At 45.9% G+C, this 19,637-nt stretch overlaps 3 protein-coding genes across 4 annotated transcripts in view; 2 read left to right on the top strand and 1 right to left on the bottom strand.

Annotated features, from left to right (window-relative positions):
* Nucleotides 1-1,363: 1,363 nt before the first annotated feature.
* On the top strand, nt 1,364-9,538 carry LOC119383425 (uncharacterized). The gene is made up of 3 exons (XM_037651546.2): nt 1,364-1,563; nt 1,995-2,114; nt 7,624-9,538. The coding sequence occupies exons 2-3, from the start codon at nt 1,995-1,997 to the stop codon at nt 9,535-9,537; spliced, it is 2,034 nt and encodes a 677-aa protein (XP_037507474.1). The 5' UTR covers nt 1,364-1,563; the 3' UTR covers nt 9,538.
* Nucleotides 9,539-13,472: 3,934 nt separating this feature from the next.
* On the bottom strand, nt 13,473-15,273 carry LOC119383427 (dolichol kinase). Its single transcript, XM_037651550.2, has one exon. The coding sequence runs from the start codon at nt 15,017-15,019 to the stop codon at nt 13,493-13,495; it is 1,527 nt and encodes a 508-aa protein (XP_037507478.1). The 5' UTR covers nt 15,020-15,273; the 3' UTR covers nt 13,473-13,492.
* Nucleotides 15,274-15,341: 68 nt separating this feature from the next.
* Nucleotides 15,342-19,637, top strand: part of LOC119383426 (sialin) — a 33,478-nt gene continuing 29,182 nt past the window's right edge. For both annotated transcript variants that reach the window (XM_037651547.2, XM_049412509.1), the window contains exon 1: nt 15,342-16,068. In XM_037651547.2, the coding sequence (XP_037507475.1) occupies nt 16,017-16,068 (52 nt within the window). In that variant the 5' untranslated portion in view covers nt 15,342-16,016. The remainder of the gene's footprint in view (nt 16,069-19,637) is intronic.

Consider the following 19,637-nt stretch of genomic DNA (forward strand, 5'->3'; position numbering starts at 1 on the left):
TACAGGCTTGGTTACCCAGTGTCGCAAGACAATTTAGTTCTCTTTAATGACTTTTTATGTGGCAAATGATTTAAATTATTTGTCTCATTTGTGTGCATTTTTTTTTCCGCTTACAACAGTACAAGCACACGTTAACTGCCATTGTCGAATGGCAGCAAAGTGTGCACGTTTTAATGGTAGCGTCATCACTATTACTGTTAAAATATCTTTTTTCCTCTCTTGGTGCTGGTATGAACACTGACAGGACCATAAATTGATTGGTATGATGGCCTGGAGCCTTTCTGAGAGCAAGCTGCACTGTAGGCTTCAAGCGTGCTTACCATGCTATTAGAGGCCTTGCTGCAAATTTTTTGGCCACGCAGTCACTAGTTCCAGCAACACACATCTCCCCCCCATCTCCTAATGCCACATTGGCAGAAAAATAGTTCCGCATGCAGATTCCGATTCCCACATAACCCACGTTGTACACTGCACGTTTTATGAAAACACGCACCATTTTTTCGGTCCTCGTTGTTGGCAACTTCTCTTAGAGGGACGATAAGTTGACAGTTCGCAAAAAAATGTTACTGTGCACGTGTGAGCAGATATATTTTTTGAACCAAAATGGCCTTGACCACAAAACAGCAGATCAAACCATCCTTTTCACTGAACACTCATCCCTACCTCTCTTTCGTTTCTCCCTTCCTATCCGTACTCTGTACAGCTTGACATTCCAGCAGTAATTTTTGAAGCACCTTTTTGGTGCTCGTGCACCTTCACTGGAATGTGGGAGTGTGAATGCATAAAAAAAAAAGAGAAACAGGAGACACAAGATCATTTTTTATAAGACCTAAAATACTTTTAAATAAGACACAAGGTTCGACTTCTATGACATGCTTTGACTTCTTGAATTTGCTTTGTGATACAACCAGGAGAAAATCACGGAGTCCATTATGCATTCACATAAGACGATTCACTCTGCGTGATCGGTCCACCTTTGATCAAGCTACGATGTCATGTGATGACGTCATCACCTAACGTTGCGTCACGTGACGTTTAACGACGTCGTAATGATGTCTCAAATTTGGGCGATCTGTGACGTCATATATGGGAACATCATCGCGTGATGATTTTTCGCATCTTGTGTTGTCTCCGACGCCGCGAGACTCCGACGGTCAGTTACCGCGTTTGATGAGTTATCTAAGGCTTTCGCCTAATAATTCTGTAAAATTCGTATTCTCTTGTTCAGGGGACAGAGAACATCTCTGCTACCTAAAGTCCCTAGATTTTTTTTCAAAAAAGTCATTTTGCCGGCTTTACTGCTACCAAAACGGACAACGCTAGCGATGCCAGCGCCACCAGGCGCACAGCTTCGTGGTTACCAAGACGCCGCACCAAGCCGCACGCTGCCGGCACCGCGACGTTGAGTTTACGTTTGGAAACATGGAGCGCAACTTTCGCGTGATTAAGACTCGTAATAACGGACACGTACATGTCCCCTTAACCAAAAGGTAGCTGTAATGTCGGCAAGCGAAACTGACCTGTTGCGTGACTGCAAGAAGTACCTCGGGACGAACATCAATCGTAAGTAAACCCACTTTGTTGTAACAAACGCACGTGTCCGGCATTCGCGTTCCCGCGTTGTTTGGAGAAGTGAAAAGTTACCTCATTGAGCGTTTTTCTGACGATCCGCTGCTTGCATCTCTCCTTTTGTGTCGTTATTCTGCCAGATCAGTTCACCTAATTGCGAGATCGCGTAGTGCGTCGAGTAGGCGTTCATTTAAGAAACTGCAAGCCGGTCGCGTCCTCGCGTGTTGTGATAAACGTCTTGACGCTGAAGCATGTATCGAAAGACGGAACACTGCCGGATATGTGCTTTCATTGTTGGAAATAATGGGTTGAAGGAGCGTATAGGTTCACGAAACGGAACAGCGGTTCTTGTACGACAGGTTCTGGGCGCGGTTGCCGACACCTCGGCTCTGTTTAGCAGTGTTTAATAACGTCATTGCTTTCAGATGTCTTTTCAGAAGGTCGTGGGGTGGTGCGAACGATGTCGGGCCGATGGACTGGACAGTCCCATACAGCTGTACCCGATTGGACCGCACGAAGCCATACGGATGTGCAGCAATTTGGATGTGAGTTGAGAAATCACGTCCCGAACTTCTCATTTTGATTAGAGTGCTGTTTCTTGGGCGAGTTGGAAATGCATTCTGAATAATGTAGCGCTTGTGAACACGGACTGGACTGGGAAAGGCACACGGACACACAGACGGAAGCGCCTCTAGCAACTGATTTTTATTGAAAATCCGCCCTTTTCGGCCACGTGACAACTTCAACGTACCTACGACTTTAAAAAGACCAATTCTTTTTCTGAAAGCACAATCGATGGTGTGCTGACACATTTCGCCCCTTCGTAATGCTATGGTTTTCTCTGCTATGATTTCCCGAGTGCATTTGTCTTTGGGGCTGCTGACTATGCAACATTTTGAATATAAAATATTACAACCACAGTCATTGCAGTGTGTGAAGATGTACCCATCTCTGCATGTATGTAGGGTGGATTTTAAATAAAGATCAGTTGCTAGAAGCTCTTCCGTCTTGTTTCTAGCCTCAGGCTACATTTTCGGGATGCATAAATGACGCCAAGTACATTCTACCTTGCAGGCAGCATCACAAAAGCAAACATTGTCTGGAGCAGTGTAAACTAGTCTTGTTAATGCATTTATGCTGAGTCCACAAGAAATCGCAGCAGTATCTTGAGACATGACCCACATGCCTAATCGGGCCCTTGCATGCCTTGCCCTGTGGTTGGTAAGGCTACTATGGTGTCTTGATCCTAAGCTTGAGGATGTGGGTTTGATTCCCAGCCATTGGGGGCGAAGAGCGAAAGCAGCCATGTATTTAGGTTTGGTGCATGTTAAAAGAATCCCCACTATAGTGTGCCTGATAATCATATTGTGGTTTTGGCGCATAAGATTCCATAATTTATTTATACTTGCATAACTTGGCAAAATGTCAGCAACACAGGACTTGGTGGCACTCATTCTGTCCTACGTTATGTGTGTTGATTGTTCTGTGCATGTCTTTAAGCATTATGAAGAGACACTGCTAGAAAGAGTTTACGCGCACTACAGAGTTGAGAGGATTTCTCTCAAGGTGTCATTTGTAGCATTGAAATCTGTAAGAGATATGTGGGGCAAAGATGGTTGGTGAGATTTTGCTGTGGCTATGGGAGTGGTTGTTGTGTAGTTTGTGTAACCGTGCTGTACCATTGACATTCCCTGTGAACATCTGATTTTATGCAATTCAGAAAATTTATTATCATTTAAAGGTCTTTTTAATAAATGCATAATTAGTATTGAAGTCAGAATCAAAAATGGTTTTATTTAGTCATCGAATCAATTGCAACATTTGTACAATAAGTGCTTATCTATTCGTAAATGTCCATTTTAATCTAGGTTGTTCCTCCACCTGAGTTGTGTACGGCACTTTGTGTGCAAGTCCTACATGCTGCATACAATCTCGAATATGTAATATCTAAAGGATTCTCTATTACAACAGAGCTGTATGTGGCACACCTCCTTAATTTGAAAAAAACCCTAGTGCCCTCTAGGGAGCAGCAGAAGAACTAACTTTAATCCATTAGTACTTTCACCACTCCCTAGAGGGCGCCACGAGTTTTATCAGTTGAATGCTTCAAATGTGTATTCGAAGCATTAAAGTGATAAAACCTCTGGTGCCCTCTAGGGAATGGTGGAAGAACTAATGCATTAAAAGGGCTGTGACACAATTTTCTGTCATAATCTGTGTTATGCGGGTCTGACTTTTTTAACACGAGAGTGTTAAAGAGCTCGTTTCGCAGAAATTCCAATGTCAGCGTCGTTAGTTGTGAGGGAAAAATCAGCGTTGTCCGTGAGTGAAAATTCGAAATTGATGCAAATAAATAAATAAATAAAATTTTTTAGTGTGAATAGGAATCGAACCCAGGAATTCTGCATGACTAGCAGGTGTTCTATCACAGAGCCATGCCACTGGTCTAAACTGTTTCGGATAAAAACCCCCATACAAATGTCATATACTGCGAAGTGTCTGCTTAAGGCATGTAATTTTGCGTGGCAGACGCGTAGAATCGCACTAAGTGTCAAAATATGTGCATTGCACAACGAGTGGTTGGTTTAAAGGCCCGCCAATTACATAGTGCACAGGCACAATTAATCATCATTATCAGAAAGAGCATGAACAAAGTATGCAGCTGCGTGGGTGCGCGTGGTGCCTTTCAAAGGCGTAGTGGCCACTTCGCAACTCCACTCTCAGTAGACATTCTAAGATGGTTTTACGTGCACAGACATTCCTTTCTTTGCGGCACGATGTCCATAGGCGTGCGCACAAGGGGGACAGGGGGGGGGGGTCTGCCGCCCCCCCCTAACACCTAAGAGGGGGGGGCGCAAAATCTGCCTCGTACATTGACTTAGTAGGGTGGGGGGCGCTGCGATGAACCTTCGCCCCCCCTGACGGGGAACCCTGCGCACGCCTATGACGATGTCCACTGAAAAGCAAAGCCAGGCTAGCGATTGAGAAGGAGATGCGAATAGGACCTGATCATGCTATCACGTTCTACTCTTGAAGGTGAAGCTCAAGCGTCCTCCAAGTTTTATGTGCACTTTATATGTAGGATGTAATGATACAGCATAGTCATAATTACTCGAAAATGTTGTTATTAAAGGGGTCATGAACCACTTTTCCAAGTAATGATGTAATGACCTCAGTATCGGAGTTTACTGCCTCCCGAATCGATTGCCGCAAAAATTTCTCGAATCCGTCAAGAATCAGCGGAGTTACGGGGGTTTGGCGCGCGCTCCGAGCGCTTTCTCTCTTTTCTTGTGCCGACGAGCGCACTGGAAGCTAGACAGGGAGGGATGGCATGGGGGAAAGAAGTTACGTCAGCGCGCGTCATGAAACGCGATCGCTCTCCCGCTGTGATTCGCTCGCGCGAGTGCGGCTACCGTGTACTGAGGAGTGCGGCGCCGGCAAGTGGCGGCACCCCGCGGCAAGAAGCGCATCTGATCCGAACGCCGCTCTCGATTTACGTCGGCTATCGGCCAATAAGCATGCTATGTCTCTTGCGACGTAAACTGCCAGACGCCCCGCCCACCGACGAGAGTGAGAACCGGCCTCTGTTTGAAAAGAGGGCGCCTGGGGAAACGGCAACTTCGCGCTCCGCTTGTGGCCATTACGCGGCGCGCATGACTGTAGTATTTGGCAGAGCAGTTCATAGCCGTGTCAGCTTTCCGCAGGATGTGTTTTTTCAACAAGCCCAAGGGGTGCTTCATGACCCCTTTAAGCCAGTGCCCATCATCTTGCCTTCTTTACAAGAGTGTATCCTGTCTGATCAGAATAATTAATTTGCTATAGTTGAAGCAGCAGAAATATCTTGTATGCATAAGTACGTGGCACTTAGTTGGATCTTGGGGGTTTTTCATCACAATAGACGTAGCCTCCATCTATGAGGCGGCCTTCGTATTGTGGTACTCTGCTTTGCAGCCACAGCCGATGTGGCCATGCATTTTCTCAGGCTACCAAGTTATGGTTTCAGTGCCCAGAGCACCCATATTTGTGTGGCTACAGCTTTTTAAAAAATGCATTCGCCCCCCATAAAAGCCTTAATAGCACTCATGGACAACTTGTTTTAACATCTCGATTACAATAAATCCAAGCAAGGTAGAACATCCCAGGAAAATCAAGGATTGAAGTGATTAACCCTGGCTGAAGAAGATGCTTCACTGGCATTAACATTCTGCCACGGGGACTGCATTTGTCAGAATGAAGGGAAGTCCTTTTGTCAAAGCATTGGCCAAAGCAATAGTTAATCACTTCAATTACAGCCAGGTCCTTAAAACTAATTGTTAATACTATATGGTGACGTCAAAATTTCGATGAGTTGATGCATGATGATTCATCAGTATATGGTGATTTCAGTTAACTATTCTGTTATTTACCGTATTGCACCTGTCGTTTGACATTTGCCACTGGTGGCACTGCAATTTTGAAAGAACCATCTCTTTCTTAAAAAGGGCTACGTCTTTCGTATATTGATCATTTTTGAAACATTCAGTATAATTCGGCATAATGCTACGTCAAATACAGTTATGTCAATACAGGTGTAGCCTCACTGCTTTAAATGGGGCTTTAGTAAAGTGAAACAATAAATCAGTCTGGACCTATAAATAATTTTTTGGGAACTATATTGTAGCTAATTTTGCCATCATAGGTTCATTATTAAAAGAGAAAAATAAAGTCACCGTTTAATCTTTGATTTTGTACCAAAACCCTAGCTTCTGTATGTCAGCGTGTTGTCGCTGGTCTTAAAGGGTTTTTTTTTTTTTCATATTTTAGCCACGGTGGCCCAATGCAATTTCCTGAAACTCCCCATGTTAAGTGTGGCTCTTTTACAACGCTATGCAATTATCGTTGGTTACAACCTAACAAAAGTACAAGCTCCGCCCCCAGAACTGCGGCACGCCTGCCATTCCTTTGTGCAAGTCATGCTAGGTTGTTTTCATCCACGCCTTAAGTACTTTTTTGGTTGCTAATGTAAATACTACGCGTACTAAAAATAAAAAGTTTATTGCCCCTACCTAAGATATTACATTTGGCTGAGCAGTGGTGTCGAAATCCTTGCTCAAATTTGGCAGGAAGTTCAAACTTTCAAGTGAGAACCAGTGACACTGACATGCGTCTGTATGGCAAAATCACCTGTGAAATACGAGAAAGCTGCTTGACGTCATGGAAATGAGCAAATGCGACTGGATAGGGCATCTATGCAAATTCTGTCTGGGTGGGACAGCGCTGGCTGTGGGCAGAGCTTACATTTATTCTTGGTTTATAACCGACTATAGTTTTTACCAATTACGAATTATGTAGGTCTTAGCAGACACCATCAAAACCTGTAATGTCTTGGTGAGTGGCACGGCAACGTCAAGGCTGTGCTGTGACCTTTATTCCCCTTTTTTGTGCATTTGCTGGAATACCAAAGGTCTTCTTGTGGCAAGAGTGGTGCTTTTGTTATTGTGAAAGGGTGATATGAAACAAATCTTTTTTTTTTTTTTTTCTCATTAGTGTCCCTTTTAGCTGTCAGAGATTTCTACTGTGATCCAGCATAAATGCTGCCAGATCCAAATATTGTTTTTTTTTTTTTGTGACTAGTGCTCAGAGTTTGTCAGTCTTTACTAATGCAGCATTTGAGTGCAGATACGTTTGACATCTTTGTATGTAGTTTATCAGCACGAGATGATCGGAATTTCTCAGCACTACAGTAGCATATTCTTGTTACTGCGTAAGCCTTTCGCTGTTCATCCCATTTTATCGCATTGTGAGGAAATTCTTGGGTTTACTTCTTCATCACTGTACTCAAAGGCACAGTGCGGACATTTTGAAAGTTTATGTAGTGTGTTCTCTCAGTCCTTACTTCAAACAAGTTTGTAACATACTGCGCAATCCAGTCTCCTTGAAAAAAGTTGCAGAAAAGAGAAGAACATTGTTGCGCAGTAAATTTACGAATTTCGAAATGAACCAACTAGCCAGCAAGAAAGTGCTTATTTGAGCACGTGTTTAAGCGCTGATCTTCTCTTTTCTTTTTTCCTGCAGTGTTCAGACATGGTAAACGGCGAGATACAGTCGGACATAGTCAAGATCGACATCATGCCCATACTGCACGAATTCTTGCCCGACCCAACCACCCCTCTCACAGACGAGTTGAGTGACAGTGACGAGGAATTTGACTACTGTTGCAGCAAACTACTCACTTCATCGTCAAGTGCCAGTCCTTCAGCAGCTTTGGGCCCAAAGGATCTCAGCACAACACATCATGCCTCTGTCACCACCTCTGGCACGGGAAAAGTGGCTACTGAGCCACTGCAGAGAACTTCTATTGACATTTGTGAAAAAGCACCCGGTGCATTAGGTGGCAACCCTTCATTGGGCTTGCTCTCAGAGGAACACATTGGCAGAATATGTCAAGATTTTGGTGTCCCCGTCAGTAGTCACAGTGCACAGGTGACTGCCAAACCGTTCAAAGAGCCCACTGTCAGCATTGGTGACAGCACATCCACTGCTGCAGTGTGTGCTGAACCTTCAGTGTACGCTAACTCGGTTGAACATGTGTACAGGGCGTGTCAAACTTCTACCTCCAGCTGTGGTGATGCGGGACAGATGTTCATCAAACGGGTTGAGGAGTCCACCGTCAACATTTGTGACAGTATATCATGGTGTGCCAACTCTGATGTGCACATGGACACAGAGGAGCCCGCTGGCAATATTTGTGACAGTGCATCGTTGTGTGCCGATTTCAGTTTGTGTGCGGATGATGAGGAACCCAGCAGCAACATTTTTGACAGTGCGTTGCTATGTAATGACTCTAATGTGTGTATGGATGCACAAGAGCCCACCAACAACATTTGTGAGAGTGAATCGCTCACTGCCGACTTGAGCGTGTGCATGGATGCAGAGGAGCCGACCGAAAACACTTGTGACAGTGCATTGCTGTGTGCTAATTCTAATGTGCCCATGGATGCAGTGGAGACCACCAGCAAGATTTGTGAGAGTGTATCACTGAGCGCCGATTTAAGCGTGTGCGTAGATGCAGAGGAGCCGACCGGCAACACTTGTGACAGTGCATTGTCTTATACCGACTCTAATGTGCGCGTGGATACAGGGGAGACCGCCAGCAACATTTGTGACACTGGATTGATGTGTGCAGACTCTAATGTGTCCATGGATATAGAGGAGCATGTCTACAGGACACCTCACAATTCTTCCGTCACTTGTGGTGATGCAATTCGTGTGACTGCTGACAAGGAGAGAGTGCACGTTCCTGCTTGTGACAGTGTGCCAACTCGTTCGTTCAGTGCCGATGCCGCGCTGCACGTGAACTCACACAAGCATGGGTCTAGGTCACATGATGCTGTCCACATTCCTATCACTGCTGTAAAAGCCACAGTGAGGGTGACCGCTTCATCACCTGACTCGGATCTTGACGATCCACCCACTACGCCCCCGAGTGCCTACCTGTCATCGGCAGTGAAGACATGGAAATGGAATGGCACAGGTGAAGGTCACACTTTCTACACGTCTCTGATGCCTAAGACGGTGGCAGTGAAGGTTGTCGCTTCATCAGAAGGGCGTCCCTCTCTCTTTAAGCGTGAATTGCCCATTGATAATCCATGCCTAGAGTCAAAGAAAGAAGAACGCATTGAAAGAACTAGTGACCTGTTCAACTTGCATCGAATGGGGAAAGTCCTCAAAGTGAAAATTGTTGCTACATCAGAGGTGGAGCCTTCTCCTCATGGTGTCAGCAATAACGTTTCAACTCCCACACTCTTGCCATCAAACGATATGAACTCGTGGCTAGAGGTGTTGCCAGAGGAACTAGAGGATGAAGTAAATTATGCAGTTCAAGAGCCAGCTGTACATAGTATTCATGTGCATGATCTGGAGAGCACAAAAGAGCCCATTGTCATAATATCCCCACCTCTACAACCAAACTCACAAACGGAGATGTAAAGTGCAAGGATATGGTGAGCTCACCAGCTGCAAGCCCTGCTTGTTTAGTCGAGTGCCATCCTGAACATGAGCATTGGGAGAGAGCCGTTGTGTCACCAGTTGATGAAAGCACATCAAGAAGTTCAGAAGAAGGCCATGTATCGACGGGTGTTGCCACCGAAAGTGCATGCAGCACATGTACCACAGAAGATGCTTCGATGGAATGGAGTGACAAGGAAAATATTGTCGTACCCGTTTCAACTGCCTGTATGACCGATGCTGCCTTCTCCTCTGCGGCAGCATTGGATACAATGAATGTGGAGAACGCATATTTCCACGACAGCTGTAATATGGCATCACACAATGAAACTTCCTCCATAAGTTTGTCCGGCTTGTCGCAAGAGCAGGAGCCTATAAGTGCAGTGGTTCTTGATTTCAGCGATACAACCGGACATTGTGATGACGAAAGCAGCGTGCCAAGTACAGAAGGCCAACCAGCTGGTGAAACACTAAAGCTGCCCAAGCCTCTGCAAGAAATTGGGGCTTATGCTGGGCCCACAACTAGTCATGAGCTTGATGTTGTAGAGGTTACCATTAATTCGGCGAGTCAGCTTGACGAAAGTGATGTAGCTGAACAAGAAGGCCGTCATCAAGAAGAGCAAAGCTGCACCATAAATGCAGATCAACAGAACCACACTGTTGCAAAGGACTCCAGCACCAAGGTGCTCAGCTTACCGACAAGAAGTGAAGCAAGCATAGTAGAAAATTACGAAATAGCTAGTGAAATTGAAATTTCATCGACAACGCCACACGAGCCTTTACAGAAATGCAGGCTTGCAGAAAGTGTCGTCACCGACCACATTCTGCCTCATCTGTCATGTTCCCCGCTCAGCTTGCCTAACATGAGTGAAGCAAGCTTAATAGAAAACTTCACAACAGTTAGTGAAATCGAAACTTCATCGACATTGCCACCCAAGCCTTTGCAGAAAAGTGACGATGCGAAAAGTGTCGTCACCGATAATATCCTTCATCATCTGTCACGTTCCCAGCTCAGTTTACATAACATCAATGAAGAAAGCTTAATAAAAGACCACGGAATAGCTAGTGAAGTTGAAATTTCATCGACAGAGCCACCTGAGCCTTTAGAGAAAAGTGGGCATGCAGGAAGTGTTGCGGGCAATGATATTCATCATCATCTGCCATGTTCTTCGCTCACTTTACCTAATGGGAATGACCTAAGCTTAATGGAAAACGTCACAGTAGCGAGCAAAATTGAAATTTCGTCGACAGAGCCACCGGAGCATTCACAAAAATGTGGGGATGCTGAAAGTGTCGTCACCAGCCACATTCCTCCTAGTCCTTCATGTTCCCCAAACAGATCGCCGAGTGAAAGTGAGGCAGGCTTGCAAGGACAGTTGGCTGTAGTGAATGAAATCCCCTCAATGGAGCTGCCCAGGTCTTTGGCGAAAGAGGGACAAGGCACTGAAAATACCAACAGTGAGTTTTCCAACTCGCAAAGTAGGAGTGAGGCAAACTCACCGGGAAACCTGAGAGCATTGGAGGGAACCTTGACTGACCAAGTTGGACCTTCGCAGGAAGGAGAGGGCTCTAAAGCTGTTGCTGCATCCAACAACTCTCTTGATTCGTCTGTTACACTCGATGAATTGCCTTACCTACAGAACTACAGCGAGGCAAGTTTATCAGAAACCTCTGCCGTAACAGGTGGAACTGCATCACTAGATCTGCCTGTGTCATCGAAAGAATCTTGGAGAAGCACTGAAAATATTTATTGCTACCTCGACCTTGGTGCTTCAGCATGTGCTCCTTGTGGACTGCCTATTTTGGAAGGCAGAACTGAGGGAAGCTTACCAATTTCTCCAGGGGCCACGAATGCAGCACCCTCAGCAGAGCCGGCAAGACCTGTATTGAAGGAAAGCAACATTATTCAGGGAAGTTCGCAAGGTAATATCCCAGCAGCAAGTGAAACCATACCACTGTCGCAAACCTCGCATAATGAACAAGCAGATACTGAGGGTGTGCACATGCACGATGAAAATTTCTCGAGTGCTGCCAGTTATTGCTCCAGTTCACCGAGTAGAAGTGAGGCAAGCTTACCGGAAGGCTCGGTAGTTGCAAGTGAAACATACTATTCAGTGGGGCTGCTGGAGCCTTCACAGACTGCACATAGTGACATTTTGAGGGCGGTCATAAATCACGCTGATCCTTCTTCCGCACCAAACGCAATCACTGAAGCCACTGGTTCGTTTGGCAGAAGTGGGGACAGTGCAATAGGTCCAGTAGAGGATCCCTTAGAGGATCCCCTGGCAGCATCATTATCCATTGCAGAGAGCATGTCAAATATGGGCCATCACATTGTCATGCTAGAGGCCACTAGCGCTGAAGATTTATGTACAAATACCTCATTGACACAAAAACTTCCATTGCAGTCCAGTGGCCTTAACGTTAAGCACTACACTGTGTTGAAGGGTGATGCAGGTGGTGAAGGTGCTACTGCCCCACCTCAGCGTCATACTGGCAGTTTCAAGAGAACGAGGAGTCCCTCGCCAAGTGCAACCTTCAGCAATACTGTCCGACCATCTACCCATGTAGGAGGTGGCTCGGGCACTTTGCAGCAGTGCGTCTCAACTGCATTGTTACAGCCATCAACAAGCGCTTTAAGCAACAAACCATCTAGTGCTGATGCGCAGGAGGGAGGCACGACAGTATCTAAGCGAGCTAGATCAGGTCGCGAAGCAATGAAAATTACCATAGGCACGACTGCTACAGGGAAGGCTGTTGTCTTCTCTGTTACGGGTCTACAGAAAAGCATGCAGAATGTTGTACTCAAGATACCATCCAATGTTGTCAAAGGTGGAGACACACAGACCGAAGCTGTTCATCCAATGAGCACTCGGGCACGTGCTCAGAACGCAAGGGCAAAACGGCAGAAGCTGTCTGCCACAGTTGAGAGTACAGTTACAAGTGAATCATGTAAGAGTAAGACAACAGAAGAGGAAAAGAAATCTACTCCGCCTTCGATACAAAAGGTCAGTCGTACTGGTTGTGCAGTAATGGATAAGTTGGCCTCTATCAACCAAGCCTTGGCAGTACCGATAACCAGTGAAAGTGCACCAAAGAATTCCAAGATAAATGCAAAAGCGCCGAGGCGAAGTGGCCGAACTTGCACAAATAAAAAGGAGAAGAAGCCTAAGAAGTGGCATCTAGCGTTACCTAAAAAAGCAAAACAGGCTTCGAGCAGAAAAAGGAAAGGTGGTGCCCCGAGCGAGCAGGTAGTTCCAGACATCTTGCAGCCCGTCCTTAGCCCCGCGTCCAGCGATCTCAGTTCCATAAGCTCAAAACCAAGCAAAAGCAGCTTTTCTGGGGTTTCCAAAAATGCAGCCAGCTCCGTATCGACTTGTAAAACTGGGAACTCTGTTTGGCGATCAATTAGCAGTTGCAAGTCTGCCGAGGAATACGTGGAAGTAATCAAAAACCGTCTCTTCCCAGTGGAGGAAAGTGGGAGTGGGTTCCCTGGGTACCACCCTGTACTTGCAACTCGTCCACCTTACAACGAGGACAAGAAGTCAACTGTGATAGCATCAAAGCGTAGACGGATAAGGGCAGTGACACCTGCTAAGCCGACAACTGAAGCTGCTTCTGCCACTGTTGGTGTGGAGCTAGACCGCTATGTCTCCGAGCTGTCTACCTCCACGGACGTTAGTCATTATGACAGTGTTCTTTCAGAGTTGTTTGATTGCATTGCGTAGGCATGTCTCAGTCCTTTCTCTCTCTTTTTTTTTTGTTTCCCCTCAAGATAAGGAAGGGGTCCAGCGGCAAAAACCGCAGTGTAATTGTGTAAATAAAAGTACGCAGTAGTTCGCATCATTTTATTGCACGAAAAGAAAGCCTTGCATTTATTCTTGTGATAGATAGTAACACTGCTGGACAGCCTTAATGCTTTACCATTTAAAAGTTTTCATTGCAAAGCATACAAGGCTGTCATCATAGGGTACACAAATATCGGAAGCACTAAATTGTCCACTTGAGTTGTGAATGCTTCAAGGTACGAGTTAAGGCAGAGAACCACAATTAACAGTAGCGTGTTCAAATGCCACACAGTTGGCACAGCCACAAATAGCAGTGGGAAGTAGAATGCGAACTGCGCAACAATAGCGGCAACAGTCCCCTCCGCAGTCTTTGATGTGCCAGGCCACTGGTGCTTTCCGAGCTTCGACCCAACAACCGATGCCGCAGTATCCCCTATGCCGAGTACCACCGTGCCGCTAAGTAAAATCGGCATTTTGCCTGGCTCTCCCAACTGCCCCGGAAAGAGTAACAGGGCTGTGGCACACCCAATAAACAGGTAGGCAGGCGTCAGAATGAACGCACCAGCGTCTTTCTCGTCTACAAACATCGCAAACGCACTCTGTACGTGTGGCCCTACTGGTGGAATGGACAACGTCCGAAATACCTCCAGGAGCACAAATACCCCGAGAGTGGCCCCACACGCAAGGTACATGAGGTCTGGATCTAATATCACTCCGGGTAAAAACACTGACACAATTGCCGCGTGGAAAACTTTGCGCACTACGGTGGAACTTTCGCTGTAGTTCGTAGTGTACCAGTACACGAATAGTCCGGCCATTACTAGCAAGATAACCCACGAGACCATAAGACAAAGTCTCTTGTAGCTGCTGAAGCAGTGGTATGCAAGCCAGCTCACTGGTTCCGCATTTACCATGGCAAAGCACAGAGGATAGACGATCAAAACTGCCGCAGCAAAAAGACTCGCGTAAAACCACGTCGGTCTTCGCAGCGCTTGTATTTTGGTTACAGCCACCACAAACACGGCAAGACTGAAGAGTCCCGCTTGCAGGAACCCTGCCGACGCGGAACACTTGAGGTCGCAGTTGTCTCTGTAGACGATTTTGCATGCCAGGCTGCATCCTGCGACAACGACGAAGGTAGTGATACCTTGGCAAACAAGCAACAGCTCGCCGTGAGTAAAAGATTTAGGCGAGTAAGCCGGTAACGAAGTCACGAGGTAACTGAAGGTCCCTGCGGTTGTCACCGCAGCCGCTGCACTCCACAGGAAAGAAACCCCAGTTGCCGCAACGAGCAGTGTCGTAGTCCATATAGACGAAAGGCTGTAGACGAAAATGTTCGTGATCCTGAAGACGACGGCGAGAGACAGTACGAGCGCCTGACTACAGACCACTTCGGCGAAAGTGTAAACATCTCCGTGCTCGTAGCTGTTGCCGGCAGTGAGCAATGCGAAAGGCAGTAGAAGGCTCAGCCACAGTCCGCTGTCGGCGTGCGGCCTCTGGTTGAAGTCTGGCGCTTCCGACTGTTGCCAGCGCAGTAGTAGGAGCAGGATAATCAGTACAGCCACCACAGTCAAGGACTGTGCCACCATGGCGAGTCGAACAGCGGTGAGAGCCACACCGGCAGCGACGACGAAGTGCTCCAAGCGCATTCGCATTCCTTGGCTTGCTTCAGTCATTTCTAGGCGTTTTGTAGTAGGCTGTTCCTTCAATCCACTTCGCTCACGCGTCTTCCATCTTTGATCGGCGCGTCCAAGAAATCATCGCGTTGCTGCTGTCACGAGGCGGCAACGAGCTGCGATAAAAGCTGCCTCACATCGTAACGCATCGTTCTCGCTCACTGCCATTTGAAAGCAGAGAAAAACGCACAATACCGAGGTACGCAGCAGCCGTAAAGATTTTTTTGGGTATTCTGCGCTTGCGACTAACTACACCGCGGCACCATGTCGAAAATTACCGAAACCAACAGAAGGGCTGATAGAGGAGCTCGTGGGGGCGGAGATTGGCGAAACGAAACTGACGAAACCAAACGAAACCCCGAATCATGCCCCGAAGTGACGATTACGTCATAACCGGTGCACACACGTGGTGTCATCATGTTGTGTGTTTGTGTTGCTTGGCTGTGTTTGTGCTTGTTTCGCCGCTTTGCCAGGCTTTGCCCCCTTTCGTGCTTGAACACTTGAAACGCGCTTTATTGCATGTGTTTCGTTTGCTTGCCGATCGACCGCGATACGTTCTGTGCTTTTGGTTTTGTGGTGCTTTCGCGCCTCTGTGAATGTGGCAGCAATGCGTGTGACCAGCCTGTGCCTACGGAGCCCAATTGGCCCAATGCGCTGAGCAATTGTGAACCAGTCAAGGACAGCAAGCGAAAGCAGCTGTGGCGGCTTTACACGCAGGATGGGCAACTCGCAAAAAATAAAAATCGTTCACAAATTAAGCTTCTGCGTCTGCGCTGCCTCATGCGCGGCTGTGCGTTTTTGAAACCGGCTTTTAGCTACGTTTAGTAGAACCGCAGCTGTCGGGGCATGTATTCGGCTTTGCCTTTTTAGCGTCTTCCGCTTGTGATGGAGTGCGGCACACTTTACTTGATTTGACTCTGTTGTGCTCTTAGCGGAGTCGAGACGTACGTATTACTACGCGCTTTTAAGTGAAACTACTTCGTAATATCGAGCGAAAATGGAAGAAGGTAGCAGAGAACCGACTCATGGACGATTGCAACGCATTCTGGGTGAGTTCACTTTCATGTTGGTACTACTTTTTGCCTTTTGTTATGAACATTCCAGTTGTCAGGTCGACAAAATCTTCCGCACTATCGCCATTGCTGCTGTTGTTTCCTCCACTGTATCGCGTTTACCCAGGAGAGGGAATTAACCCAAATATCCTTTATTACGTTCCACACACACACACACACACACACACACACACACACACACACACACACACACACACACACACACACACACGTGATGGTTTACACATTGCGCACATTCCATGAATAGTATATGCATAACATTGGATGGCTATCTTAGCTGGACACAAGTGTGCACCTATGAAAGACAGTGTCCACAGAACATCCACTGGATCTTTCCCATTCATATGCTAACGAGCTGTTAACTTATCAAGGTCTGCGATTGAAACGTATTTAAATGCCATCCTTCTGTTCTCCACACAGAGCTTACACTGCTGAAGGTGTGACTGTACAATTTGTATTGACCGCATCATAACAGTCATAACATAATGCTTATGTACGATGTATCAGCCGCTTGCAGGGAACTTTCTAGCTTTCATGTGTCCAAGATTGCCACAGAAATAGTGCATAAAGCGAATCTGGTTTCACCTGTAAATTTTAAGTGTAGTGATTCATGTAATGCACAAAAAGAAACTTGAGTTGCTTAGGGTACCCTCATACCATCAAAATGCGGGACATACTGACCAGTGGGGAGGGGAATTGACACTGCAGGATGAGCAATTAACTGCGATAATTTAATTGCTTAACTTCTGGCGAGAGCTTTTTTCCTGCTATATTTTGTAATCTTTGAAACAGGGAAATAGAGTAACTGATACAAGTTGAAGTTCAACTACATATCTGTCTAAACAAAACTAATTTATTCATCGCTGTAATATGCTGGGATGCGAAACAAGGTTATTAATGTCAACGTACAATTCGGCGACTAAACAATAGATGCTCACAATACAGCTGTGGGTAGTTTTCACACATAACCGATTAAAAGCCTGAAAAGTACTCGACACTGCTTATTTTACTTTCGTTAAGTCGTGTATATCTTGTCTGATTGAATCGCTTCTAAAATGACTCAGTCTGGTCACATGAATTGGTACAACTCCTGGCAGGTTTGCTCATAGTTTGCCCTTACCATTATTTCGACCTTCATCAGGCCCACGCTGCATCGGCTTCATTCAGTGCTGCAAGTTCCGTCAAGTTAAAAAGCTCACTGCATGAAAGCATTTGTCACTGGAATGCTCGGCACAACTGACAGCAGTGCAGTCGCATTTTGAAAAGTAGCCTTTTTGAGCAAGCTGCTCCTCATGTTTCCTGAAAATTCTTTTAATTTCGCTGCGACTAGCTGTTCGCTGCTTACTGTTGCTCACATCGAGTGTAAAGGTGGGCCGGCGCACGCAGCTGGCACCAGAAGCACTCGTCAACTGCGTGGCTAGCTGACTTGTTCGGAAGCTTGGAGCACTTGCAGCTAACCTATCCTCACACAGGGTGGCCATATGCAACTGAATTGTTGGTGCTCAACAATACTGAACAATAATATGTGAAATGCGGAACATTTCTGAGGATTTTAGGGGCGAAGCTCCTCAAGGCGGCACCCGTTCGTCCCTCGTAGTCGTAGTCGTAGTCCGTAGCCAGTCTTACGCTTTGACCTCCAAGGCGGTGCCGGTGGGAGATTTTTCCTGTGCGTTGTTGAACAATAAAAAATTCGCAGCGGTAGCTAAAAGCCGACTTCTTCTGTCTCTCATTCCCACTAGCAGCCATTCTTTACCTCCAAGGTAGTGCCTGGTGAGATTTCTCCTGTGCGTGATTAATTAATAACAATTTTGTTCAAAACGCTGTTGATTGATGAAATAAACCAACGAAAGACGCCAGATGTTTTGTAAAAGCAAAACGGAAGAACGCCAGATGTTTCTAAAGCAAGAGGAAAAGACGCCAGCTGCTTAACGAAAGACGCCAGATGTTTTCTAAAGCAATGGTTTTCTAAACAATGAAAATTCACAGCGTACATGTAAAATTAAAGTGAGCTGCAAGTCGTCATAACTCATCGAACCTTTAGTATAAACGCGCCCTATCTCACGTCGGTGATGATGTACTGGGCAGAATTCACGGAAGATTCACGGTTTACCGATGAACCTCCGCAGCTTCGCCCACTCATCATCATTCACTCCGTGGAAATGCTGCGATTTTTTTGCATCTCTTAAGGGGTGCGAGATGATAGCCCTTAGTGCAGGATTGTCTCGTGAATTTTGGGACGGGTAGTCACCCTGATGTTATGTAAGAAATAGGCTAGCGTTTTATATAGGCACAAGAAGTCTTTGCATTGACTATGTTGGAGTCTGTACCGCCGACAAGAGTTTTGGCTTCTGCCCGTGCACATGTGTGTGCCAAATCTGTCAATCCATTGCACAGTGAAACAGAGCTGTGTTATTTCAGGCCTTATTAAGTAATGATTACAGAGGAATTGGACGCATGAGAAGCTTCATGCTTGGAGACTGAATTGTTCAGGACATACATTTCAGGTTGCTTATAATATAAGCATCCTAAATTACAATTAAATATAGGTTTCACTTACTTTTTCTAGTATCTCACAAATTGTTCAGCATGCAGTAAAAAATACGGTACAAAATATATTGCTACATATTGAGGATGTTGGGAATGGAAGATTCCAGCTACCCCACCAGAAAAAAAGAGGGCTTAAGTTCAAATGTGTAGGTATTTGGAGGACTGTGTAAACGAAACATTGCTGACTAGGACTGCGATGCTTAAAGGAAGGGTCAGATATCTTTGTGCCATTTTGTCTTTGTTCCACTCTCTTCAGAAGTAATCATGCTGTACAATATTTGGCTGAATGAAATGGCAAATAAAGTTCTAGAAAGACCTTAGGAAAAGTTACATGTAAAACAAGTGACAGGTATCAAGAACGCTGTTCGGTGAATGAGATATCTTAGTACTAAGGATGGTCTCAGAATGCTGGCGTGCCTGGCATTATCGACATCACTGTGACATGACGTGGAGGAAAATTTACTGATTTTGTGTGGCCATAAAGGTAGGTTACTGAGTGCGCTGCTCTTGTTTCAGCTGCAGGAAATGCAGGAACCAGGTGAGCTGGTGCATTGTTACGTCGTAAGGCATCGACCTCTTTGACGTTAAAATCAAAACTGTTTCGGGGCAAAAAGCACCGTAGTAAACTATTTAGGCCACTCTGGGGCCTGCCAGTGTTTTCCAAAGGTTCCGAGGTCAAGGACCTTCATTTAACAACAACAAAAAAAGACACTTATGTCAGCACTTCTTTGACTCCCATAGTAGTGTTGGCTGCTGGGTGTACTACTGAGAGTTTTGCTATGAAGCAATGTACTTGAAAATGGCTTCAAATACTGGAGCTGTTTTCAGAGTCACATAATTAATATTAGTGCCCATGGTGAATCGCTTTGGTGCCTTGCACCACTGTCTTCATGGTCATGCTGGTGCATTGGTCATACTTCCATTCATTGAGGACACCTGCTAATCATTTTCAGTAAAGAGCTCTAGTTTGTTCGCAAATTACTTAGCAATTGCAGGAT

The sequence above is a fragment of the Rhipicephalus sanguineus genome, chromosome 2 (genome assembly GCF_013339695.2).
Source record: "Rhipicephalus sanguineus isolate Rsan-2018 chromosome 2, BIME_Rsan_1.4, whole genome shotgun sequence".
Classification (NCBI taxonomy): Eukaryota; Metazoa; Arthropoda; class Arachnida; order Ixodida; family Ixodidae; genus Rhipicephalus; species Rhipicephalus sanguineus.

Coding starts and splice junctions, on each gene's coding strand:
- LOC119383425 (XM_037651546.2), top strand. CDS start 1,995: ATGTCTTTTCAGAAGGTCGTGGGGTGGTGCGAACGATGTCGGGCCGAT. Junction 2,115..7,623: donor GGATGTGCAGCAATTTGGAT/GTGAGTTGAGAA, acceptor TTTTTCCTGCAG/TGTTCAGACATGGTAAACGG.
- LOC119383427 (XM_037651550.2), bottom strand. CDS start 15,019: ATGACTGAAGCAAGCCAAGGAATGCGAATGCGCTTGGAGCACTTCGTC.